General features: G+C 48.9%; 2 protein-coding genes across 8 annotated transcripts in view; one reads left to right on the top strand and one right to left on the bottom strand.

Annotated features, from left to right (window-relative positions):
• The window catches only part of MKI67 (marker of proliferation Ki-67), a 30,280-nt gene extending 13,111 nt beyond the window's left edge, over positions 1 to 17,169 (top strand). For 2 of the 3 annotated variants that reach the window (XM_061403843.1, XM_061403842.1), the window contains exons 9-15: positions 224 to 545; positions 636 to 754; positions 852 to 1,023; positions 3,635 to 3,790; positions 5,697 to 13,159; positions 14,509 to 14,952; positions 15,888 to 17,169. In XM_061403843.1, coding sequence (XP_061259827.1) covers positions 224 to 545; positions 636 to 754; positions 852 to 1,023; positions 3,635 to 3,790; positions 5,697 to 13,159; positions 14,509 to 14,952; positions 15,888 to 15,953 — 8,742 coding nt within the window. In that variant the 3' untranslated portion in view covers positions 15,954 to 17,169. The remainder of the gene's footprint in view (positions 1 to 223; positions 546 to 635; positions 755 to 851; positions 1,024 to 3,634; positions 3,791 to 5,696; positions 13,160 to 14,508; positions 14,953 to 15,887) is intronic. The other variant, XM_061403844.1, reaches the window with a different exon arrangement.
• A 4,688-nt stretch (positions 17,170 to 21,857) lies between these two features.
• PTPRE (protein tyrosine phosphatase receptor type E) overlaps positions 21,858 to 26,709 on the bottom strand; it is a 182,519-nt gene continuing 177,667 nt past the window's right edge. For 2 of the 5 annotated variants that reach the window (XM_061403850.1, XM_061403849.1), the window contains one exon: positions 21,858 to 24,766. The gene's annotated coding sequence lies outside the window, so the exon portion shown is untranslated. The remainder of the gene's footprint in view (positions 24,767 to 26,709) is intronic. The other 3 variants (XM_061403847.1, XM_061403846.1, XM_061403848.1) reach the window with 3 other exon arrangements.

Below are 26,709 nucleotides of genomic sequence, written 5' to 3'. Positions count from 1 at the left end.
GGAAATGCCTCAGTTAAGACTTATTCAGTGCTTTCTTTTCCCCCTTCTTTTTAAGTGAGAGACACAGACTCCTATCTCCGCTGTACGCTTGACAGACACTAGTCAGGGCAGTCGGTGCTTCGAGATTTGCACGACTAAAATTGTTGCATGGGTAGGGTTTTCACATTCATTACACGGATGTTATATTTGGGGTAAGGTTTCCTACACATTCCAATCTTGCCAGGAGCAGCCCCAGCCATCAGGGAAAGAAGATTCTTCAGAAGTCCGTCTGAAAGTGACCTCACCGGATGCCTTCATGAGCCCTCTGGCTGCTAACGCCGTCCACGCTTCTGCGGCCACTCCTGACCGATGCCGCAGGCTGTCCAAGGTGTCTTGCGTGTCCGGGGTCAGCAGGTCCCCACATCAGACAGATGTCCCCAGAAAAGGAGGGAGACGGAGCGGCAGCCTCCCTCCCCAGAGAGCCTCCCTGGAGCGGAACCAGCATGGGATCCTCCAGACGATTTTCTCCAGGAGAAGGAGCGGTGCCTCGGAAGCCAATTTGATCGGTAAGTGCGTGGTGTCTGCAGAGGGGTTTGAGGCGGACTTTCCTGTGGGTGCCGGTTTGGGAATGTCTCCGCATCTCTTTCCTGTGACAGTGGCAAGGTCATGGGCAGATGTGGTGAAACTCGGTGCCAAGCAGGCCCAGAATAAAGCTGTGAAACGTGGCCTTCCCAAGCAACCGGGCAGACGGCAGAGAAGAGCCAACACTCCGAAGGTGCGTGTTCCAACGTGGCGTGTGCTCTTGCATCAGGGGGATGTGAAGGGTGGCTTTCAGGCTTTGACGTGTTGTCGATATCCCGATCGTTTTCCAGAAGCCGCCCGGCCCCGTTCACAGTCAGTTCAGCACCGGCCATGCGAACTCTCCCTGCACCATCGTCATAGGGAAAGCTCAGCTCGAGAAAGTGACCGCACCGGCTCGGCCCTACAGGGTGATAAACAACTTCTTGGTCAGCAAACCGAGGGACTTCAGTGAAGATCTTTCAGGTAAAAGCATAGCCCTGTCTCTTATAAACCAGAGCCCTGTCCTCCTCCTGTGGGGGTTCCACCTGGGTGGGCATTTCGTTTGTTTATCTGCTGTGCCTGGGACAGGAAGATAAATAATCCAGACAACTCGGGGGCGGGGGGCGTCATGGTGTTCAAGGAAGAGGGAGCTGGATTGGAGAGCAAGGACCGGTCCCCGACGATCTGGGGTCACATGTCCTGCAGGAAGCAGATGGGAAATGCACACTTGTTTTCCCTTTGGATTGAAGAGCAGTTGGTTTACAGTGTTGTGTTAGTTTTAAGTGTGTAGCACAGAGATTCAAATATATATGTATATAATTATTTAAAAAGAATATTTCTTCAGCTGTTTTACTTGTCTGGCGGTGTCAGTTCTTTGTGGCAACAGGCTTCTCTCTAGTCGTGGTGACGCAGGCTCAGTAGTTGAGACACGCAGGCTTAGTTGCCCCTCTGACATATGGGATCTTAGTTCCTTGACCAGGGATCAAACCCATGTCCGCTACATCGGAAGGCAAATTCTTAACCACTGGACCACCAGGTGACGGCTGTATTCTTTTTAAAATTCTTTTCCAGTATGAGTTACTACTACAGTATGAGTTATACTCGGAAATGGAGTATAGTTCCGTGTGCTATTCGGTAGATCCTTGGTGGTTCCCTAAGTGAATGCACATCATTGCCTGGCAGAGCAGCACAGGTACAGGAGAACTGGCAGCCACTGTGTGCTTGGTGAGGAAAGCAGGCTTGCTTGTATAATTGCCCTTTCTTTGCATCTCTACCAGTGGGTTACCCCAGAGTTGGGCTATTTGATTTAAGTGATATTTTGCTTCTTGAAGACTTCCTCCCCTTGTTTTGTGGAACAAAGGCCTGTGGAAGGGCTTCCTTGAACCTTTCGTAGTTGAGCCAGTGTTGCCATTTTTAAAGTATGATGTGACCTGCTTGTGCTTGGACCAGGTTAGGGCCACGGCAGGGCCCTGGCTCTGAGCTTTGATGGTATTGGTGCATGGCTTGCCCAGTGGCTTCCCTTCTGAGCTCCCACTTCTGGTGGGAGGTGACACTTGCATCCATTAGGTGGCATCCCGTTTTTATCTCCTGGCAGATTTTCAGACGGGAAAATTACTGTACCACTTATATAACAATGCAAGATGCCCTCTAATTAAAGTCACATCTGGAGCAACACATTTAGCTTTTTAAAAGTAAACTACAAATCATTCTGGGAGGATGCCCCATGAGGGGAAAAAAAACTTGGAGCTCGGGCTTCCGTGGTGGCCCAGTGGATAAGAATCCGCCTGCCAATCCGCAGGAGACACAGGTTCGAGCCCTGGTCTGGGAGGATCCCACGTGCTGCGGGGTAACTAAGCGCATGTGCCTCAAGTACTGAGCCTGTGGAGTAACTAAGCGCATGTGCCTCAAGTACTGAGCCTGTGCTCCAGAGCCCGTGTTCTGCAGCAGGAGAAGCCACCGCCATGAGGAGCCTGCGGACCATAACTCAAGAGCAGCCCCCAGTTGCCACAACCAGGGAAAAGCCCACTCAGCAGTGAAGACCCCCTGCACAGCCAAACATAAACAAATAAAAATTAAAAAAAAAAAAAATTAGAGCTTACACCACCCAACATGCAGCTCCATGTGTATCTGTGTATCCCTGTAAATTGTGCACACTGAGAGTGTGTTAAGGTGTATGTCGTGAAACAGTGAAGACAAAGATGAAGAGAAGTTTAAATACTTAGCACGTGGGGTGTGGGTGTTCTCAGCCTTCCTCCAAAACATTTTGTAGACATGCAACAATGGTCACCCTCAGTGTGAGTACTTTTATGACAAAACATTAACACGTGATGAAGCCTAAATATCCTGGATATTTTCCGTGAGGCCTGAGCAGTAGTGGATGGATGAGGTTTTAAGGGGCTTGGCTGGCTTGGGTACCTTCAGAACAGGCTGCCAAACACACTTTGCAGATGTTGCCAGCCTGAGAGCATCTTTTTGATCCATTGTTGTCGGAATGAGAACAATAAGGAGAATGGGGGATAATGAATGTTTGAGAAATTTAAATCTTCCCTTTGGAGAACTGTATTTTTTTTTCCCCTTGAGGTTTTGTTAGTACTGCCTTTTGGTGTTAAAATGAAAAGGAGGTGATATTATTACTTGAGAGTACTAAAAATGGGCAGTCCTATGTCACTTTTAAAATCTGGAGACATTTTGTTTGTACATGAACTCCAGAACTGCGTCCCTAAGGACGTTTTCAGGAAGCTTGAGGGCCCTAGGTTTCGGCAGGCATGGTAGGGAGACCCCCCACAGGGCAATCTCTGTCCTCTCCGCAGCACTCACATCTGGAGAACACTAAAAGACTGCAGATGTCGACCTCCTTCATTAGATCTTTCCAAGAAGAAGGGCAGAGGAGATGTGATAAATGATCTAACTCCCCAGTGCCCGCTTCTAAAAATGGGTTCACAACCAGCATCACCCTCTCCTGAGACTCTATCCCTGGAATTCTAGGGGGTGATCTGTTATTTGGCTTCTGCCATCCCCTCTTTTGTGCTTGACCGGCATGCTTGTTTGCAGGTATGGGCAGTCTACTAACTGCTTTTCCACTGTTGTGTGACAGGGCTGCCTGAAATGTTCAAGACACCAGTAAAAGAGAAGCCGCAAAGGATGAGCATGTGTCCCCCCACTTTTCCAAATTCAGAGGATTTGCTTGGAAAAGAGCTTCCAGGACCTCATTCAGGAGAAAAACCTCTGCTGTGCACTTTGGAAAATTTTGGTTGGTTTCCTTTTTTTACCCCAGCACTTTGATCTTTTCAGTCAGAACTGTAGACAGTCTTCTTTTGTTACAAAAGCTATGGTATTATCTCTCTACGACAGATAATGCTGTCCAGCTTCTTTGTCCTATTGTTTATAGGGGGAATTTCTATCAGCAGTAGAACCAGCACTGACTTTCAGAGACTTGCATAAAAAGGCAAACCCGTTTACTAACCATAAGCTCCCTCTGTGCACGTGGCCTTCTTCATCTTGCATAAGTGAAGAGGTTGACAAGCAGCCAAGTGTAATCATCTCTCTTCGTGTGTGTGTGCGTGTGCTAGGTCGCTTGTTGCGTCTGACTCTTTGTGACCCCATGGACTGTATGTAGCCCACCAGACTCCTCTGGCCATGGGATTCTCCAGGCAAGAATACTGGAATGGGTTGCGATGCCTTCCTCCAGGGGATCTTCCCCACCCAGAGATCAAACCTGTGTCTTTTAAGTCTCCTGCATTGACAGCGGGTGCTTTACCACTAGTGCCACCTGGGAAGCCCTCTCTCATCATGGTGGTGGTTTAGTCACTAGGTTGTGTCCTACTCTTGCGAGCCCATGGACTGTAGCCTGCCAGGCTCCTCTGTCCATGGGATTCTCCAGGCAAGAATACTGGAGTGGGTTGCCATTTCCTTCTCTAGGGAATCTTCCTGATCCGGGGATCGAACCTATGTCTCCTGCATTGCAGGCAGATTGTTTACCAACTTAGCTAGAAGGGAAGCTCTCATCATACTTGTAGGTAAATTACTCAGATGTGGAAGTGCTGTCGGCAAAGAGAAAGACAGCAGGTGTCCACTGCGCAGGTACTGAGGCTTCTCTGGGGTAGACACCTGCCACAGGATGAGTGTGAGATGGACACACGATGTCTATCTTCTCTGCCATTGACACTGATCACCATGTGCCTGTCGTAGAGAGAACAGCATGCTATGCTTGAGGTGCTTCCTATCGCTGAAAAATAGATGTTTCCTGTGTAACACAGACCCTAAGCACGCTAAGTATAATCCCCATTATTGCATTGGTGGTCCAGCAGATTGAACAGCTGTTTCTATGGTTTGATGGAAAAAATGTCTGTCACTGAGACCTGGGTGGCAGCCTTCAGAGGACCTTTCTTTCTTTTTTAAGATTTTTTTTTTCTTAATGTGGACTATTTTTCAAGTCTATTGAATTCATTACAATACTGCTTCTGTATTATATTTTCGTTTTTTTTAGCCAAGAGGCATGTGGGATTTTTGCTCCCTGACCAGTGTTTGAACCCATACCTCTTGCATTGGAAGGTGAAGGTTTAACCACTGGACCACAAGGGAAGTCCCAGGGAACCCCTGCTAAGGAATTATTTTTCTTTTACCTAATTCCTGTAGCTCCTTATCACCACCTATGATGACCTCACTCTATAGCACCCTTAACATGATTCATCGGAGAAGGCAATGGCACCCCACTCCAGTACTCTTGCCTGGAAAATCCCATGGATGGAGGAGCCTGGTAGGCTGCAGTCCATGGGGTCGCGAAGAGTCAGACACGACTGAGGGACTTCACTTTCATTTTTCACTTTCATGCACTGGAGAAGGAAATGGCAACCCACTCCAGTGTTCTTGCCTGGAGAATCCCAGGGATGGGGGAGCCTTGTGGGCTGCAGTCTATGGGGTCGCACAGAGTCGGACACGACTGAAGTGACTTAGCGGCAGCAGCAGCAGCATTATTCATACATGGGTGTGGTTCACGTCAGACAGATTTATCTCTGTCTGGTAGAGACAGCCTCATATCCTGGGGTGGATGAGAGTCAAAACTAGCTTTTAAGTAATATTTTATGGGAATCAGATAGCAAATTGGCACAACACAGTGAACAGAATCTGTTTATCATGTGTGTTTTAATATTTTATAGGCGAAGATGTGTTTCCTAGGACTCACGATACAGCGAAAGGGCCATCTGATCAAAGTTCTGCAAGCCCTGCCTTGAGACGCCCCAGTATTAAAATGAGCGAAGATCCTGTGAAAACACCAAGGAGCACGAATAAAACCATAGCTGCTGAGATAAAAACTCCTGTGTCCACGACAGCGACTCCAAAGGCAACATCAAGTGCAAACAGGTCTAGAAGGTCTGCAGAGCTCAGCGGTGTGCAGACGCCAGGTACAGGGCCAGAGAACCAAGACGCAAAACCTGACACCGTTGAGGACATCTTGGGAAGACGTCTGAGGAAAACACCACAACCAGAGCTGAAGCCGGAGAGAGACACAAAGGAAAGTGAAAAGTCGTTCGAACAATGTAAGCAAAACATCAAATCAAAAGAGAATTCTGAAAAGACGATAGCTGTGAGGAGATCAAGACGAGCCTCAGAGCTGAAGTGTGAACCAGCGGCAGACCTGACCACCCTCCAGAGATCGCAGGACACAGAGCCCGAGGAGAAGCAGGTGGACATCCTGAGTCTCCTACAGACTCCAGTTCATGCCAAGGAAGTGACGGATGCAAAGAACAAAGCCACAAGGATGAGCTGTAAGTCTCCCAAGCCAGGAGCAGTCAGCATACACACCAGGATGAGCACACAGCTCAAGACACCATCCCAGAAAGTGGATGTAGGAAGTTTCTCGGACCTTAGGAAGCTCTCGGAAACTCCGGGGAAAGCCACGCCCACTCAAAGAGAATCAAGAGATGCTAAAAGCATCCAATTGTTTAAGGAAACTTCAAAGCAGAAACTGGACCCTGCAGAGAATTCTGCTGGAAGTAAGAGGAGGCCAACGACACCCAAGGGAAAGGCCCCACCTCTGGAAGACCTGGCTGGCTTCAAAGAACTCTTCCAAACCCCTCATCAAGCCAAGGAACCAATGACTGATGACAAAACCACCAAAACACCCTGTACATCTCCACAGTCAGAGTCAGTCAACACACCAAGTAGAAGGGAACGTCTCAGGACACCTTCCCAGAAGGTGAATGTGCAGGAGGACCTCTCAGCTCTCAGGAAACCTCAACAAACACCAGGAAAAGCCACACGGTCACCCAGAGAACCAGAGGGTGGTGACAAGGGCATTGCAGTGTCTCAGGAAGCTCCAGAAGAGATGCTAGACCTTGCAGAAAAGGTACCTTCAGCCAAGAGGCGACCAAGGACACCCAAGGGAAAGGCCCAGCCCCTGGAAGATCTGACCGGCTTCAAGGAGCTCTTCCAAACCCCAGATCAAGCCAGGGAACCCATGACAGATGCCAAAACCACCAAAACACCCTGTAAATCTTCTCAACCGGAGCCAGTCAACACACCAAGTAGAAGGGGACGTCTCAGGACACCTTCCCAGAAAGTGGACGTAGAGGAGGAGCTCTCATCTCTCGGGAAACCTCAACAAATACCAAGGGAAACCGGGCACTCAGATAGAGAACCAGCAGATGGTGAAGACATCAAAGTGTCCAAGGAAATGCCAAGGCAGAAAATGGACCCTGCAGATTATGTGACTGGAATTAAGAGGCAGTCAAGGACACCTAAAGAAGATGTCCAGTCTCTCGAAGACCTGACTGGCTTCAGAGAACTCTTCCAAACCCCAACCCACACCAACCTGCCAAGGGCTATTGTCAAAACCCCCCAAATGCTTGGCCAGTCTCCACAACTGAAACCAGTCAACATGACACCAACTAGAAGGGGACGTCTCAGAACACCTTCCCAGAAAATGGATGTGCAAGAAGACCTCTCAGCTCTCAGGAAACCTCAGCAAACACCAGGGGAAACCACACAATCACCCAGAGAGCCAGAGGCTGGTGACAGAAGCATTGCAGTATCTCAGGAAGCTCCAGAAGAGATGCTAGACCTTGCAGAAAAGGTACCTGCAACCAAGAGGAGGTCAAGAACACCCAAGAGAAAGACCCCACTACTGGAAGACCTGGCTGGCTTTAAGGAGCTCTTCCAAACTCCACATCAAGCCAAGGATACAATGACAGATGAAAAACCCACCACAATACCCTGTAAATCTCCACCAGCAGAACCAGTCAACACGCCGACCAGTAAGAAGAGACAACTCAAGTCACCTCCCCGGGAAGTGGGCATAGAGGAGGAGCTCTCAGTGCTCAGGAGGCCTGCACAGGCTCCAGGGGGAACCAGGCACTCAGAAGGAGAAGCAGCAGGTGATGGTGAAGACATCAAAGCATTCATGGAAATGCCAAGGCAGAAACTGGACCCTGGAATTAAGAGGCAGCTAAGAACACCCAAGGAAAAGGTCCAATCTCTAGAAGACCTGACTGGCTTCAGAGAACTCTTCCAGACCCCAAATCACACCAAGGAGCCAAAGGCTGTTCTCAAAACACCCCAAATGCTCTGCACATCTTCCCAATCAGAGTTAATTGTCACACCAACCAATAGAAAGAGACAGCCCAGGACACTTCTTGGGAAGGTGGATACAGAGAAAGAACTGTCAGTGCTTAGGAGACACACACCAGCGTCAGGGCAAACCATGCATACATGGTGCAGAGAACCAGGAGTTGATGATAAAAGCACTGAATCGTTTGAGGAAACGCCAAAGCAGAAACTGGGCCCTGCAGAGAATTCTGCTGGAAGTAAGAGGAGGCCAACGACACCCAAGGGAAAGGCCCCACCTCTGGAAGACCTGGCTGGCTTCAAAGAACTCTTCCAAACCCCTCATCAAGCCAAGGAACCAATGACTGATGACAAAACCACCAAAACACCCTGTACATCTCCGCAGTCAGAGCCAGTCAACACACCAAGTAGAAGGGGACGTCTCAGGACACCTTCCCAGAAGGTGAATGTGCAGGAGGACCTCTCAGCTCTCAGGAAACCTCAACAAACACCAGGAAAAGCCACACGGTCACCCAGAGAACCAGAGGGTGGTGACAAGGGCATTGCAGTGTCTCAGGAAGCTCCAGAAGAGATGCTAGACCTTGCAGAAAAGGTACCTTCAGCCAAGAGGCGACCAAGGACACCCAAGGGAAAGGCCCAGCCCCTGGAAGATCTGACCGGCTTCAAGGAGCTCTTCCAAACCCCAGATCAAGCCAGGGAACCCATGACAGATGCCAAAACCACCAAAACACCCTGTACATCTCCACAACCAGAACCAGTCAACACACCAAGTAGGACACCTTCCCAAAAAGTGAATGTGCTGGAAGGCCTCTCAGCTCTCAGGAAACCTCAACAAACACCAGGAAAAACCACACAGTCACCCAGAGAACCAGAGGGTGGTGACAAGGGCATTGCAGTGTCTCAGAAAGCTCCAGAAGAGATGCTAGACCTTACAGAAAAGGTACCTTCAGCCAAGAGGAGACCAAGGACACCCAAGAGAAAGGCCCAGCCCCTGGAAGACCTGACTGGCTTTAAGGAGCTCTTCCAAACCCCAGATCAAGCCAGGGAACCAATGACAGATGCCAAAACCACCAAAACACTCTATAAATCACCAGCAGAAACAGTCAACACGCCGACCAGTAAGAAGAGACGACTCAAGTCACCTCCCCGGGAAGTGGGCACAGAGGAGGAGCTCTCAGTGCTCAGGAGGCCTGCACAGACTCCACGGGGAACCAGGCACTCAGGAGAAGCAGGAAGTGATTTTGAAGACATCAAAGCATTCACAGGAACACCAAGGCAGAAACTGGACCCTGGAATTAAGAGGCAGCTAAGAACACCTAAGGAAAAGGTCCAATCTCTAGAAGACCTGACTGGCTTCAGAGAGCTCTTCCAGACCCCAGATCACACCAAGGAGCCAAGGGCTGTTCTCAAAACCCCTAAGATGCTCTGTCAGTCTCCACTACTGGAACCAGTCAACATAACACCAGGTAGAAGGGGAAGTCTCAGGACACCTTCCCAAAAAGTGGACATGCAGGAAGACCGCTCAGCTCTCAGGAAGCCTACACACACACCAGGGGTGACCACACACTCACCCAAAGAACCAGAGGGTGGCGACAGAGGCGCTGCAGTGTCTCGGGAAGCTCCAGAAGAGAAACCAGACCCTGCAGAACATTCAACTGCAAGCAAGAGGCGGCCAAGGACACCCCAGGAAAAGGCCCAACTCTTGGAAGACCTGGATGGCTTCAAAGAGCTCTTCCAAACCCCAGATCGTGCAAATGGAGCAATGACTGATGACAAACTCACCACAATGCCCTGTACATCTCCACCAGCAGAACCATTCAACACACCAACAAGTGAGAAGAGACGACTCAAGTCCTCTCCCCAGAAAGTGGGTGTAAAGGAGGAGCTCTCGGCACTCAGGAGGCCCGCACAGACTCCACGGGGAACCAGGCACTCAGAAGGAGAACAAGCAGGTGATGGTGAAGAAAGAGCATTTAAGAAAACTCCAAAGCAGAAACTGGACTCAGCAGAAAGTTTAACTGGAAGCAAGAGGCGGCCAAGAGCATCACTTAAGGAAAAGGCCCAGCCCCTGGAAGACCTGACTGGCTTTAAAGAGCTCTTCCAAACCCCACGTCAATCCAAGGAACCAATGACTGATAACAGTATCCCTCAAATGCTCTGCCAGTCTCCACAACCAGAACCAGTCACCATAACACCAGGTAGAAGGGGGCATCTCAGGACACCTTCCAAGACAGTGGACAGGCAGGAAGACTGCTCAGCTCTCAGGAAGCCTCAGCAAACACCGGGGGAAACCACACACTCACCCAGAGAACCAGAAGATGGTGACAGAGGCACTGCAGTGTCTCAGGAAGCTCCAGAAGAGAAACCAGACTCTGCAGAAAACGTAACTGCACACAAGAGGTGGCCAAGGATAACTAAGGAGAAAGCCCAGCCCCTGGAAGACCTGAGTGGCTTCAAAGAGCTCTTCCAAACCCCAGATCATGCAAAGCAACCCATAATGATCGATGACCATCCCTCTGCCATACCCTGTAAATCACCAGCAGAACCTGTTACCAGGAGAACAGGTAGAAAGAAACAACTCAGGTCATCGCCAGAGAAAGTGGGTGTAGAAGAGCCCTCAGCACTCAGGAGGCCCTCCCAGACTCCAGAGGAAGCCACACGCATGCAGAGAGAAGCTGAAGAGGATGAAAAAGACATCAAAGTGTGTAAGAAAACTTCAAGGCAGAAACTGGTCTCAGCAGAAAATGTAACTGGCGTCAAGAGTCGGCTAAGAAACATTAAAGAAAAGGCCCAACCCACAGAAGACCCAGCCAGGGTCAAAGAGCCCTTCCAAAACCCCAACCAGACTGAGGAACCAGCGAGTGATGTAAAAATCGCTCCAGCGTCCTGCCAGTCTCCACCAGTTCAACCAGTCATCAGGAGAACGACCAGACAGAGACGGCTCAGGTCACCACCAGGAAAAGTGGCCATGGAAGAGCCCTCAGCGTCCACAGGGCCTACACAGACGCCAGGGGATACACACACAGAGCCTGTAGGCAAAGGAAAAGACAGCAAGGTGTTGAAGGAAACTTCAGGGCAGAAACTGAGTCCTGCAGAGAATGTAACAGGCATCAGGAGTCGGCTAAGAACACTTAAGAAAAAGACCCAACCCTTGGAAGACTCAGCCAGTGTCAAAGAGCTCTTCCAAAAGCCAGATCAGGCCAAAGAAGCAGACGGTGATGTTACAATAGCTCCAGGGCCCCGTCCATCCCCACCAGCAGAACCGGTCACCAGGCCAATAAGCAGAAAGAGGCGGCCCAAGTCATCACCAGAGAAAGTGGACAAAGAAGAACCCACACCGACACCAGGGGAAAGCACACGGGGCCAGCCTGCACGTGATGAAGAAGACAGCAGAGTGCTGAAGGAAAAGCCAAGGCAGAAACTCAATCCTGCAGAAAATGTAACTGGAGTCCGGAGTCGGCTAAGAACACTGAGGGAAAAGACCCAACCCCTGGAAGACCCAGCCAGCGTCAAAGAGCTCTTCCAAGACCCAGATCAGGTCAAAGAGCCAGAGGGTGATGTTACAACCATTCCAATGCCCCGCCAGTCTCCACCAGCAAAACCCATCACCAGACCAACAAGCAGAAAGAGGCGACTTAAGGCGTCGCCAGAGAAAGTGGACATAGAAAGGCCCTCGGCGCTCAGAGAGCCCACACGGACACCAGGGGAAACCACACACAGCGAGCCTGTACATGATGAAAAAGACAACAGAGTGTTGAAGGAAAATTCAAAGCAGAAACTCAATCCTGCAGAAAATGTAACTGGAGTCCGGAGTCGGCTAAGAACACTGAGGGAAAAGACCCAACCCCTGGAAGACCCAGCCAGCGTCAAAGAGCTCTTCCAAGACCCAGATCAGGTCAAAGAGCCAGAGGGTGATGTTACAACCATTCCAATGCCCCGCCAGTCTCCACCAGCAAAACCCATCACCAGACCAACAAGCAGAAAGAGGCGACTTAAGGCGTCGCCAGAGAAAGTGGACATAGAAAGGCCCTCGGCGCTCAGAGAGCCCACACGGACACCAGGGGAAACCACACACAGCGAGCCTGTACATGATGAAAAAGACAACAGAGTGTTGAAGGAAAATTCAAAGCAGAAACTCAATCCAGCAGAAAATGTAATTGGGGTCAGGAGCCGACTAAGAACACTGAAGGAAAAGACCCAACCCCTGAAAGACCTGGCCGGTGCCAAAGAGCTCTTCCAAAAGCAAGATGGGGCCAAGGAACCAGTGAGTGATGTTACGACGGCTCCAGCGCCCCACCAGTCTCCACCAGCACAACCCGTCACCAGGAGAACAGGTAGACAGAAACAGCTCAGGTCACCACCAAGAAAAGTGGCTGTAGACAAGCCCTCAGCGCTTAGCAGGCCTGCACAGACTCCAGGGGAAATGACGCACACAGAACCTGTAGGCGATGAGAACAAGATCAAGATGGCCAAGGAAACGTCAAGGAGGAACCTGAACTCAGCAGAAAACTTCATTGGCGTCAGGAGTCGGCAAAAAGCATTTCAGGAGAAGACGGTGGAAGACCCAGCCGGTTCCCAGGAGCCCTTCCAAAAGCCTGATCAGGCCGAGGAACTGGAAAGCAGTTCTACTGCCATCAAGAGAGCCTCAAAGCAAACAGCAGACAGAAGACCTGTAGAAACATCCCGAAGAGTCCTCAGGGCCCCTAAAGTAAGATTCACAGAAGACCTTGTGGGCAGCAGAGAGCCTGCAAAACACCCAGGTGAAAGTTGCGTTTCCCCGTCCCCCGAGAGGGAGCAGGGAGAAGACGGAAGAGTCACAGGCAGGAAGAGACTGCGCCCTGTGACAGCTGCCCAGGACCCCGAGGACGAGAGGCCACTCCAGAAGAAGCAGAGGACAGCCCCCAGGGAGACACGGGAGCCCCCCGAACCCCCAGGAGTGAAGAAGAGAAGCCTGCGGACTTTGGCACAAAGGACTGAACCTGGGGGAAACCTGCCCAACGATGACCTAAAAGCTAAAGCTACGGATCCGCAAGAAGTCGCACAGGCTCCGAATAAGGTGATGGGAGGAGTGATGTGACTGTGCCCTGTGGGCTTCCCAGGTGGCGGCGGTCGTAAAGAGCCCGCCTGCCAGTGCAGGAGACGTAAGAGATGCGGATTTGATCCCTGGGTCGGAAAGATCCCCTGGAGGAGGGCATGGCGACCCACTCCAGTCTTCTTGCCTGGAGGATCCTATGGACAGAGGAGCCTGGCAGGCTACAGTCCATGGGGTCGCAAAGAGTTGAACATGACTGAATGACTTGGCACAGCACAGCACCTTGGGTGGATGCTCTCCATTCTGGCATAAATTTGCTATCAACTGTATGTAACCCCGATGTAAGTGTGGGTCCCCTTTCCCTCGGGGTCCACAGGCAGCACAGTGAGTAGCTGCATCTGGAAGGCATCCCCTTAGAATTTACAGAGCTGTTGCTCGGTCGTGTCCGACTGCAACCCCGTGGACTATAGCTCTCCAGGTTCATGTGTCCATGGGATTCTCCAGGCAAGAAGACTGGAGTGGGTTGCTGTTTCACTCTCCAGGGGATCTTCCTATGTTCGTCTTCAAAGATATGGAGCTTTATGCCGAGAAAAAGTGGGCAACTCAGTCCTGCCTTGTTCTAGACACTGAGACCTGGAGGGCTGAGTACAAGTAGTATCTGCATCGGTACTTAAACAATTGGAACAATTCGCCCAGGGTATGTGTGTCCTGGGAAGACCATCACTGTCGGGGCTGTTGGCGAAAGTGTTTGTCGCTTAGTTGTGTCCAGCGTTTTGCGACCCCGTGAACTGCAGCCCGCTAGCCTCCTCTGTCCAGGGGATTCTCCAGGCAGAACACTGGAGTGGGTTGCCATTCCCTTCTCCAGGGGATCTTCCCGACCCAGGGATTGAACCCAGGCCCCCTGCATGGCAGGCAGATTCTTTACCATCTAAGCCAGTAGGGAAGCTATACGTGTTGTCAGAGACGTTTGTAAATTGGATTCCAGAAACTGAAATTTTCCTGTTCTGGTCTAGCAATGACTTGAAGGATTAGGAAATCATTTTCTGTCTGAATATTGGGGTGTTTTCCTGGAATATCCTTTTAATGCTTGTTAAAATCACGTTGATGTGTGTGACAGACATTGTGGTTGGAGTTCATACTGAATTCCTTACTTAGGGTTTATTGGTGGAAATGGTGATTTCTCTGTAGGAGCAAATTGACAGGTACACCCCTGACTTGCTTAGACTTACTTGCATGTTAGGATATGAATCAATGGCAAATGTTGCAATTGATTCCCCTTTGAGTTCACTTTCAAATGATGTTCTCCATGTTGAGATTTGTAATTTGTATTCCTCATTCTTGACATTTTGTGGATGTCTTTTGAATTTTTTTAGGGAGTGTCCCTGCGTTCCAGGCGTCCTGCTAAAACTTCTGTAGAGGAGCAAAGACCTGAGGTTCTTATATCAGAAGAAAAGGTGAAAATAAAGAGAAGCGAAAAGAAGTCCGTGCAGCCCTCCCAGGAGATGAAGCTCCAGAGCCCTGAAGATGGAGCCAAGAAGCCTGCCTCTGGGGGCAAAGTTGAACAGAGGAGGACACGCTCAAGACCTGGGAGGCAAAACCAGCCGCCTTTGCCTGAGGCTGCAGAAGAGAAAGCGAGGGAGGGAAGGGTGGACATCCCAGCGAAGAAGCAGGAAGAGAAAGAAGGGACAGGACATTCAGACCCCAAGGGTTCGAGATCCAGAAAGGTTAGCGTCCGCCCTCAAGGAAACCCTTCAGAGACTGCATCCGAGCAGAGAGCGACCCGGAGTGCCAAGAGATGTGCCCACAGTCTTCAGAAGGCTAGTAATCTCCTGTTGCTCTTTTTCTAAGCATAGACACTACGTCAGTAGAGGTTTACCCCACGCTGCGAGAGCAGATGCAGCAAATGGGATAATACACTGCCAACCCTCAGTTAAACTAGCATGAGAAGCAGGCGTCTAAACCATATTCTGTGGCTCAGTATTCAGGTGGATGTGGCTTGGGAATTCCACTTGAATAGTAAATTCACACGATGATATCTTCTTTCAGGGGATTTATCCAGTTAGTGCTCTCTGAGTGCTCACTGCACTCCTGTACTAAGATTCCAGGCACTGCCTTCAGTGTGTGGTTAGAGATTGAACAAACTTCCCGAAAGGTAATGCTTGATTTCAGAGGTGTCCCCTTGGAAAGCTGGGGCACAGAGTGGGTGAGGCGTCCGTAGACAAACAGCCCCGTGAACAGTTCCCATTCAGGAAGCAGCCTGGTGTCCTTTCCTCCTCCCAAAGACGGCAACCCAAGCGTGGTCTCCGCTCACACTCAGCCCCAAGCGTGGTCTCCGCTCACGCTCAGCCAGCACTGAGTGATGTCCCCTCTGGACACACCAGTTGTTCAGAAGGTCCAAAAGGCTTCAGCCTGGTTACACGTTTGAATTCACTTTTTCTGAGTGGTATTTATAAAAATCAGTGAAAAACGTATGTGGAATTTTTTTTTCTTTTTTATGATGTATTTATAACTTAAAAATAGCTTACCAACCTTTCTGTCAAGGCACAATATTTAACTTTAAAGATTTACATAGTAAGAGTTTAAGGCAGCTTTCACAGTCTCCATTTTAAAGCTCACTGCCAACTTCAAGACTAGTTTTCTGGAGCTAAAGGCCTGCATCACACCCTGTAAGGATTCGGGTTTTTGCAGAATATAGTTGGTTACACAAACTGTTCTTTCAAATGATTTAAGAGATATTTTTCTTCCCAAACAGGAAAGTGACAATGTGTGTGTCAAGAAAATGAGAACCAGAAGTCGTCGAGACCCTGAAGATATATAGCTAAGAAGTTTAAAGGGAGGGGGGAGTAATGAATTTAATGATAAGTTGTAGTACGATATTTGCCGTAAGTTTTAAAGTGAATTCTGTACATAATGCTGTTGGGGGTGGGGTGGGGTGGGGGTTTAAGGGAAGAAGGCTTAGAATTTTCTAACTCAAGAGTTTATTCAAAAGTCCCCACATGGAGATTATGAAGGAGACCGCTGAGTCTCCTAAATTAGTAAAAAATTTAAGACTTGAGTAGGGGGTGGGGGGGTGGGGGGAGTTTACCAAGGTGTGGCCTTCATCTCGGCAAAATGAAGCCCCGGGGTTTGTGACTGCCGAGTCGATGCCGTCGCCGTGGGCTCCCGCGTTCGCCAGGCTGCTGTAAATGCTTCTCTGTGTGTCTGTGCCCTTTGTGTGCGTCCTCATGCAAACGTGAAAGGCGGGGGCTCAGGACGCAGGGATGAATGGGCAGAGGACGAGAACAATGACAGTCAGGGTGTCCGCCTTCACCCCGGGGAGACCGCGGGTCCAGGCGCTCGGGCTGCGGGCCATCTGCACAGGACAGTCCTGTTTGCTGCCCTGGCCTCGGAGGCGAGAGACGTGATTCCGAGGCTGGTCTGTGCCACCATCTGCAGGGTAGCGTGGCGCTTTGCTTGAGGAGGGCCTGCCAGCTTGCCTGTTCCACGTGAAGTGTCTCTGTCTGAACTAGGACTGCTTTCATCTGAGAGGGCATCTCCCCACCCTGCCTGAGGGCCGCTGACGCGCGCGCCCCTCGAGTCCACGCCCTGACACCCCTCCATGCCCTCGTGTCCCGTTTTCCGAGTCTCCTGTGCTCTCACCTGTGCTCTCTCTGCCCATACCTGTTGCCCTGACCTTGTGCCTTCCCCCAGAAACAGCGGCCATTTCTGACACTTGGAGCTTGAGGCCGTTGCATGTCGTTTTTCGCCTGGTCGTCCGTCCTCCTTTGGTTTCAGAGCCGCCCGTCTCACTGCTGTTTCGCTCTGTCCTCCGGCTCCTCCGTGTTCCCCGGGTCAGACACGAGCGCCCCGTCCCCTCCAGTCACCCGTGTGGAGGCCTCCCCATCTGCCTGCCCTGCCTGGTGGAGGCTAGGCTGGAGGCCGGGGGGTCACTGTGCCCGCGCGCGAGCTGTCACCCCCTGCCTCCGTCGACTCTCGTGTCCCCCCGGGTCTGGCGTGGAGCGAGGTCCACATCACAATAAATGCCTTTGAACAAATGCATGAGTCCAGGCACATCTGTCTGAGTCAGGGGCATTTGTTTGCTATTTTGGCTGCCTTATTAATACAGTTATTTAGACGGCATTGCCTGAAATTGGGGGTCATCGTCAAGTGGGGCCGGAAAGAAAGTGGGGTTCCGATGAGCAGAAGGGATGGTGTTTTAGGAAGTGTAAGCCTCACCAGAAAAGGCCTTCTGGACGTGAGCCATCAGTGTGTCACTGAGGCAAAATCCAAGGAACACAGGAACTTCCTGTGAGTGAGTTGTTCTGCCAACACTTCAGATTTAGTGATAATTATGAACTTCACGTATAGAAAAATTTCAGTTAGCTGTGTTCCTGGGGAATGGGGTAAAAATTAATTAAAAAGCCATTAGGGTTCATTTCTAACCCCAAATCTCACTGAACTATATCAGCACATTTTCTCGCCTTCTTAAGCAGAATATTTGAAGAGCATAAGAAGGGTGGTTTTTTCCTTAAAAAACTGGAAATAGAACTGCCATATGACCCAGTAATCCCACTTCTGGGCATACACACCGAGGAAACCAGAATTGAAAGAGACACGTGTACCCCAATGTTCATCACAGTACTGTTTATAATAGCCAGGACATGGAAGCAACCTAGATGTCCATCAGCAGACAAATGGAAAGAAAGCTGTGGTACATATACACAATGGAATATTATTCAGCCATTAAAAAGAATAATTTGAATCAGTTCTAATGAGGTGGATGAAACTGGAGCCTATTATACAGAGTGAAGTAAGCCAGAAACACCAGTACAGTATACGAACGCATATATATATGGAATTTAGAAGGTAATGATAATCCTGTATGCGAGACAGGAAAAGAGACACAGATGTATAGAACAGTCTTTTGGACTCTGTGGGAGAGGGAGAGGGTGGGATGATTTGGGAGAATGGCACTGAAACATGTATAATATCATATAAGAAACGAGTCGCCAGTCCAGGTTTAATGCAGGATACAGGGTGCTTGGGGCTGGTGCACTGGGATGGGGAACACATGTACACCCGTGGCGGATTCAAGTCTATGTGTGGCAAAACCAACACAATATTGTAAAATAATTAAGTAAAAAAGAAAGAAGGGTGGTTTTATTTTATATGGTTGTAGGTGCTGAGTTAGAAAAGGTCATTCAAATGTGTTTAAAAAAATGCACGTCCACAGGACACATCCTTTAGCATTTTTGGGGGGAGGAAGCATCAGATAGAAATATTAACCATTATATTACTATTTAGCAAGGCTAATTGTGTGCTTGAGAATGGGGTACAAGAAATAAACATCTACTCACTGTGTGATTTGGTAACTTCTCTGAGCTTCAGATTCCAAGAAAGTAGCATCGCTCTGATGGAAAGCTCTCATTAAATGGAAGCTGCTGCGGCTGCTAAGTTGCTTCAGTCGCGTCCAACTCTGCGATCCCAGAGACGACAACCCACCAGGCTCCCCCGTCCCTGGGAGTCTCCAGGCAAGAACACTGGAGTGGGTTGCCATTTCCTTCTAGTTTTACTTTATCTCCAAGTTTTCCATGATGTGATTTTTTTGCTTTAATTTTCTACCAGTCATCTCTTGCCTTCCTTAGTTAAGACTCTATCCCCCACATGTAGTATTCACACATGCATGCATGAACACACACATACACCCATTCATTCACACATGCACACACATGAATATACAAGGTTTCTTACATACGTTCATACACACATGCATGTAGTACACATACGTATATGTACAGACACCCATTCATTCACATACATATGCATGGATACACAGTATCACATGCACATGCTCATACACGCATGTAGTATATTCGCATGCATACATGTACACAGGCACACACCCGTTCATTCACACATGTATACATACATACACATGGATCCATACCCATTCATTCACACATACACATACATACACATGGATATACACCTATTTATTCACACACACTCATGCTCACACACACACACACACCCTCTGCTCTCTTCCCCACTCTTGCTTCCCTTCAGCTCTGAGCTCAGCTCCAGTGAGACTCCCTCCAAGAGGCCTGTTTCAGTCCTACCCTGGTTTCCCAGGCCAGGTTGTCCCCCTGTTTCGTGGCCCAGAGTCATGCTGTACTTCCTGGTGGAATAGAGCACAGTGAGAACTAGGTGCCCACCCCAAGGACAAAGCTTTGTCCATCCAGGGTCAGACCACAGACTGACAAGTCTACACCCTGATGATCAGGTGCAGGAAGTGTCTGAGACGAAATGATGTTAAAACTCAGTGTTTTTATTAAAGGGAGGAAGGGGGAAAGAAAATCATACCAGAGACAGTGGCAGAAAGGGGTGGGGCAGAGGGCCGGCTCCCAGCCTCCTGCCTGCATTTCCACAACTGCCATAGCCAGACAGGAACTCCTCCCAGCCAGGAGACCCGCTGGGTCCTGCAGGAACAGCCCTGGTATTTGGGGGAGGGGACTCCCCACCACCCAGGCCTTGTCCTCCTTGTCTGGACTCCAGGACAGGGATTTGGTCCAGGCTGCAGAATCAGCAAATGACCATGCTTGTTGCCCCGAGGCTGGCTGCCCTGATGCAACCAGATTCTGGGAGTGAACTTGCAGGCAAGTCCCAGGGGTAGCAGCCTGTGGTGGGTTGGCTATAATGTGAATAACAAAGGGTCAGTATCCATGTTTTAAACAGAATTACTATAAATGAATATGGAGAAGGGAATGGCAACCCACTCTGGTATTCTTGGCCGGAGAATCCTATGGACAGAGGAGCCTGGTGGGCTACAGTCCACGGGGTCACAAAGAGTTGGACATGACTGAGCGACTAACACAAAATAAATGAATAAGGCAAAGTCAAATGACTCAATTAGGAAGATGGATAAAAAATACAAATTGGTGATTCAGAGATGAAATACAAATAAATGTGAAAAGATGCTCAACCCACTAGAAGTTAAGGAAATGCAAACTGATTGAAGGCATGTTTCTTTTCTTTTTTTGCCTCAGCTTGACAAGAGCTCAAAGGCTTGCCGTTATCCATGGTTAGTGATGGGAACCATCCACATTGTAGATGGTCTTCAATTACTGGAAAAGCCACAGAGCCTGCTAAAAGTCATGCCCCTATCCTGCGCCATCCAATCCCAGCCAGGTGCTGACCTCCCCTGGCCATCGGCTCACCTGCTGGCCCGTCCTGAGATCTGTTATCACAGGGGGTGCATTGGTGTGTTTCTATTTGACAACAGGCCCCTCTGGGGTAGACCTGGGGTTTGTTCCCTCTCAGCCCCTCACACCCTCCTGAGTCTGTGTACCCCGCCAGGTGGTCAAGTCTGTTTGTCCCTGGTTGCCTGGGAGTGCTGGTTCCTGTCCTCATGGACCGTCCTCCAAAACTCCTCCTTGCCCCCTGTCCTCGCTGTCTCCTGCCTCAGGCTGCGTCTGCACCTTCCATTCTCCTGCTGTCTTACACTTATGGGGGAAAGAGCCCCCACCACACCGAGAGCAGAAGTGAGCCCCCCTTATTTAACAGACATGCAGACAGATCCATACGTGTGTGTTCAGTCGTGTCCAACTCTGCAACCCCATGGACGGCAGCCCGCCAGGCTCGTCTGTCCATAGAATTCTCCAGGCAAGAATACTGGAGTGGGTTGCCATTTCCTTCTCCAGGGGATCTTCCCAACCCAGGGACTGCACCCGCTTCTCATGTCTCCTGCATTGGCCAGTGGGTTCTTTTATCACTAGCATCACCTGGGAAACCCACAGACCCATAAGGCAAACCCAATAGCTAGAGGGTCCATAGGAGCAAACAGATTCATTGCAGGTGATTTTTTTCAGATAAAGGGGAATAAAGGTTTTCAGATGATCCATTTTAACAAATATAACAAAGCTTAGGAGAAGGCAATGGCACCCCACTCCAGTACTCTTGCCTGGGAAATCCCACGGACGGAGAACCCTGGTAGGCTACAGTCCACAGGGTCACGAAGAGTCAGACACGACTGAGTGACTTCACTTTCACTTTTCACTTTCACGCACTGGAGAAGGAAATGGCAACCCACTCCAGTATTCTTGCTGGGACAAACCCAGGGACCGGACCCTGGTGGGCTGCCGTCTATGGGGTCGCACAGTCGGACATGACTGACGTGACTTAGCAGCAGCAACAAAGCTTATAAAATTTATTAAATAAATGCGACCAGTAATAAAAAGCATATGCTTCAATTTCCACATTAGGCCCAGAATATCTGAAAGAGGAAGCTGGTGTGTGAATTAGGGAAGGTGTGAAACTGAAAGAGAGAGTGATCTGGGATCCCCAGACATAGATGTGGAAAGGAAGGCCTAACAGGAGTTGGTTTTAGGAGGGGAAGCAGTGTGGGAAAGGCTTTGTGATCCTGCCTGGCAATGGACTCGGAGCATTCGGTCACCTTCCTTGTATATTCTGAGAAACCACTGTTCAGAGCTTCTGTTTGGACTCTAGGAAGGTCGCCCTCTGTAAGGTGGTTATAATCCAGGCTTCACAAACCACTCAGGGTTTCTGAAGACCAGTGCACTGGCCATCACATCCACACGTGTCTGTGGCACATCTTAGTTAAATTTTACAAGTCCTAAAATTGTCTACATAAAGCCATGCTTACCTCCTAATGAATGTCTCGTCTAGAAGGATTTAAGGCATAGAAATAAGATTAGGAGACTTCACTGAAGAAAGAGACGCAGGCTGAGAGTCAAAGTAAAGATTTATCCTTGCCAACAGAATATTTTGGATCTTGCAATTTGCATATACAAATTCAGCAACATTCACTGGCATTGGAATCAGAGCAAGATCAAATGAGAAATGGGATAAAACAAAAAAAATGATAGTTGAAACCAGAAAACATACATATATTATAAAGATTGCACATAAATTAAACACAACTTAGTTAAACACAATAGAAATATCAGTAATCATACATTAAAAAAAAAAAAAAAAAAAGGCATGTCTCCAAATGCTGAAACAGAGGCATCAGGCTCATTTTAAAAAGTTTTAAAAAATACATAAAAATACCTTTTAAAACACTGGTACGCAGTCTTCATTCATAGAGCACATGGAGAGAAACAGTAAAGAGTCACACAGTGACCAACAAAGCAAGGAGATCAGAATTGGCCGTCTTCTAATCGCTATTTGGCATTTGAATGCAACCGCATGCAACAGAGAAACACGTCAAAGGAAAAATGACTTTACCAGCATGACGCTGTTCAGTTATGTACAACGGACTTTCTTTGACCCAAGGGGAGGAGGTGCCAACTTTCAGGGCAAGACAGACAGGATGTGGAGTCCTGGAGCGCCCACCGAGGCTGAAATCAGAGCTGCGGGGTGATGGCAGGGGCCCGGAGGCTGGCGACTGAGCCCCCCGGGGAGGCAAGTGCTGCTGTGATTGTGGAGGGAGCACCCCAGGGCCAGTGGCATTTGCTCTGTTCTCAGAACCACCAGCGTGGAGCCTCAGCAGATGCAGGCAATGGCCCACGGGGCAGGAGATACAAACGGGGTGCTTCCTCGAGGGCACCCCTGAAAAGGTCTACCTTAATCCCACGCCACGGATGCCAGCTAGACCTCGAAGGGCCTGCAGGACGTTCAGTGCAGGCTCCTGAAGTTGGCCCCGTCCAGGCCCTTGGACGCTGCGATCCCGTGTTGCCATCACTGCAAACAGCAGCTCTGTTTCTAGGCTTCGGTGCTCAGTTTTCTCTCTTCCCCTTTAGTCAGAGAAGGACTTCGGGCTCGGGACTTTGACAGTGGAAACAAATGGGGCCACCTGATGCGTCTTGCGAAGCTCCTCCCGTGTTCCTCTTTGACCCAAAATCATCACAGTGTGCCCAGAAGGGAGAGGGCGGCGGTCGGCTGCGTGAGGAGCCCAGGGCTGCTGGTGGTGGCATGGCAGCACCCACAAAGTTCTGCTTTTGTCCATCCGTCTGGGCTCCTCCTCTGACCTTTGGGTGGGGCGTGGAGGAGCAGAAGAACCTTGATTACCTGCGGGCCTGTTATTAGGACATCATCTACCATGGGTTGCAGTCGTGCAATCAGTTACCAGTGGAAATATCAAATTAGATCTTTAGATTCATATCTCTTTTAGAAAGCAAAAAAAAAAAAGTACCCCAAAATGTACATGTTAAATGATTACAGAAAGGTAGACCAGATGTCTTTTTTTACATTGTGCTCATCTGCTTAGGCACCTGATGGCCATAGACAGGTCGCTGCCATTAAATTAAACCTTTCAAGGTTCATCCTCTTTTTTTTTTCACCCCACAAGCCAATCCTGAGTGGCAATGAGATCATTATTATCCAGTGTCAGAAGTCTCAACAGGAACCATTCAAAAAGAAGTTAGTCTACAGTAAGGATTTCTCTTTCTTTCCTTTTATTAAATATTAAGGAGTGGGACTTAAAAAAACTGTATAAATCTAGATTTTAAGATTTTTTTTCTTACAAACAGTCTTAACTTTTACAAGAGATTTTCTAAAATACCAAAACACTTCTCAGAAAGTTTAAAGCATAATCGCTTGTGGTTGCCGGACGGTTTCTCCCAGGAGGAGCTCCTGGCTTCTCTGTGCGTGTCAGATGCGCTGTCTGACCTTTTGGATGGGAAGTGACTTTTTATCGTGCCTCGAGGTATAGCTCACAACTAGCAGGGCAGAATGGTGGAGTGCGGGTGGGGGCAGAGGAGGGAGAAGGGCAGTGGGTGTGACTCTCAGAGGGTCACCTGAGTCAACCACCCAGACAGATGGAGAGCAAGCAGCGCCCAGGGAGCGAAGCTCCGACCTGAGTCAACCACCCAGACAGATGGAGAGCAAGCAGCGCCCGGGGAGTGAAGCTCCGAGAGCCGGTTTGCTGGGCCCGAGGCCACAGGGCCTCGGGAAGACTGGCCTTCACATCTCTTTTGTCTCGACAAGATGTCACAACACAGTCTTGAATGAATGCATGTTTAAGGATCACTACACAGCCACCAATTACTCCAGAGGGTTTTAGACCTGGCTCAGGTTGTAAAGTCTTCTTTGATCTTTAGAAGGTAAAGGGAGACCACACGGACTGAGACTGAGGTCTACAAGACTCCTTGTTTGCACTGTATCTTCACGAGCAGTTTGCCTTCAAAAAACTGCTGCTGCGCAGGGCTGTGAAATCAGTATCAGGAAATTTTCCACTAATTTCTGAGTCCTCGACTGTTTCCTAATGAAGCTGTGGTTAGTACCCTGCATAAATAAACACACTCGGCATATTAAGATTTTTAGAGGCGCTAACTGTGTGAAGTTAAATGATATGAATCTAATGAAAAATTAAAATTTTTTAATGATATTAGCAGAAATATATATTTTATGGGATATTATTTGACCTTAATACATTATTCCAGTTTTTAAAGGGCGTATTTAAGATTTAACAACTTTACAGCAGGTGGCCTTTAAAGCATAACAAAATATATACAAAGAAATTAGGAAGGATATTAATGTCAACTATGAAATAAATTAACATGATTTTTACAAAATATACTGACCATTAAATTAAAAAATATTTTAAGGCAGGAATTTTCATTTGAAATTAGCATAATCAGAAAATATATCAATAAAATCTTGTACCACTTTGTAGCAGAATTCATACTGTTCCTGAAAAAGAAAACCAAGAACATATTAAAATAATATTAAAGATATATTTAATTAATTTAATTAGAAGAAACACTAAAGAGAAGACATAAAAAAGTCTGACCAGTTATTAAAATACTGTATATCCTGATGCATATAAACTTCTGCTACATAATTTAGTTTTTAGGCACACGTTTCCAAATCTACTTTTCTACATAGAAAATGTCAGTGTTTCAACTCAGTGTATTTTGGACTCACTCTCTGAGTGAGAGATCTCTAGTTTTCATATTTAAACTAAAAACCACTACTTCGGAATGAAAAAATAATAGCAAACCTAACATCAAACTTCATAATGCAAAGAAAATAATCTATAAAAGTTAAATAAGATGGAAATGTAGATTATTTTTAAACCTAAATTTACACTACAAAAGGGCATTGCTTTATATCAACTTTACTAAAATTTAAAAGAATGATGCCTTGCATCTGCGGGTGCACACTCAGTCGTGTCCGATTCTTTGTGAATACACAGACTGCAGCCCGTCAGGCTCCTCTGTCCACAGAATTTTCCAGGCAAGAATACTGGAGTGGGTCACCACTTCCTACTCCAGGGGATCTTCCCGACCCAAGGACTGAACCCCCATCTCTTGTGTCTCCTACACTGGCCGCAGATTCTTTGCCACTGAGCCACCTGGGAAGGCCCCACTGCACATCTGTGTGAGGGTCTTAACTTCTAAGCACACTTGGACATCGCCTGACTTCCAACCTTCCAGCAGCTCTTTGAGGTTGTGAGACTAGAGCCAGGTGATGGGTTAACGGGGGACAGGTGAGCAGGGCATGTGACACTACCAGTAACGAGCACTGAAAAGAAGAAATGAGGACTTCGCTGGTGCTCCAGCGGGTAAGCCTTGGCGCTTCCAATGCAGGGGGTGCGTGTTCGATCCCTGGTTGGAGAACTAAGATCCCACATGCTGGGCAGTGCGGCCAAAGGGCAGGGGGGAAGGAAGAAACGAAACAAATAGGGAAAATGGCAATGCCTGGACTTTCTTGGTGAGCCTACCATGTGTCTAGGAAAACCATGAGCACAACAGTAAGCAGACATGGGGGTAGACCCCGGTGGTTTGAGGAACAACAGACGGCAGCTACCCCTGCAGACCCCGGTCACTTGCTGGCCCAGTGAATATGGGAGCTGGGGAAGCAGGGGGCCCAAGGGAGGCTCCTAGCCCCCTCCTCTTCTTTCCCAGCACCTTGGGTTCAGCCTCTTACCTAAATTCACACTGAACAAGTATCTACTGGCCTTTGGTTTGGAAGAGGCCAAACATTAGCCCTTCTAGCCCTTCTGGGGTCTTGGTCCAGCCAGCACAGGACAGAGCTGTGCTTTGCAGGGAAAGAAAGACGGAGCCAAAAGCTGATGTCCTGTGGTTGCAGGGGCGTTGGGAGAGTCAAGAGTCACTACAGGGTCCTCCCTTCCAGCTACTAAGATCCCACCCAGTCACCCAGCTCTTGGAAGGAAAGAGAAAGTGCCTGCATCAGGACTGAGTGAGCATAGAGAACCAGTGGGCTGTGCCAGGGGCCTGGGAGGGCAAGTCCTAAGATAGGAAGCCTTGGGGAAAACTCCAATACGTTGGCCACCTGCTGTGAAGAACTGACTCATTGGAAAACACTCTGATGCTGGGAAAGATGGAAGGTGGGAGGAGAAGGGGACGACAGAGGATGAGATGGTTGGATGGCATCACCGACTCAATGGCATGAGTTTGAGTAAGCTCCGGGAGTTGGTGATGGACCGGAAGGCCTGGCGTGCTGCAGTCCGTGGGGTCAGAAAGAGTCGGACACAACTGAGCAACTGAACTGAACTGGAACTGAACTGGGGAAAATAAATATGTCCCTGGAGAAGTGCATGGCAACCCACCCCAGTGTTCTTGCCTGGAGGATCCCACGGACAGAAGAACCTGGTGGGCTACAGTCCATGG

The sequence above is a fragment of the Bos javanicus genome, chromosome 26 (genome assembly GCF_032452875.1).
Source record: "Bos javanicus breed banteng chromosome 26, ARS-OSU_banteng_1.0, whole genome shotgun sequence".
In the NCBI taxonomy this organism is placed as follows: domain Eukaryota; kingdom Metazoa; phylum Chordata; class Mammalia; order Artiodactyla; family Bovidae; genus Bos; species Bos javanicus.
The sequence above is the reverse complement of the archived record's forward strand: the minus strand, read 5'-3'. Positions and strand labels throughout refer to the sequence as shown.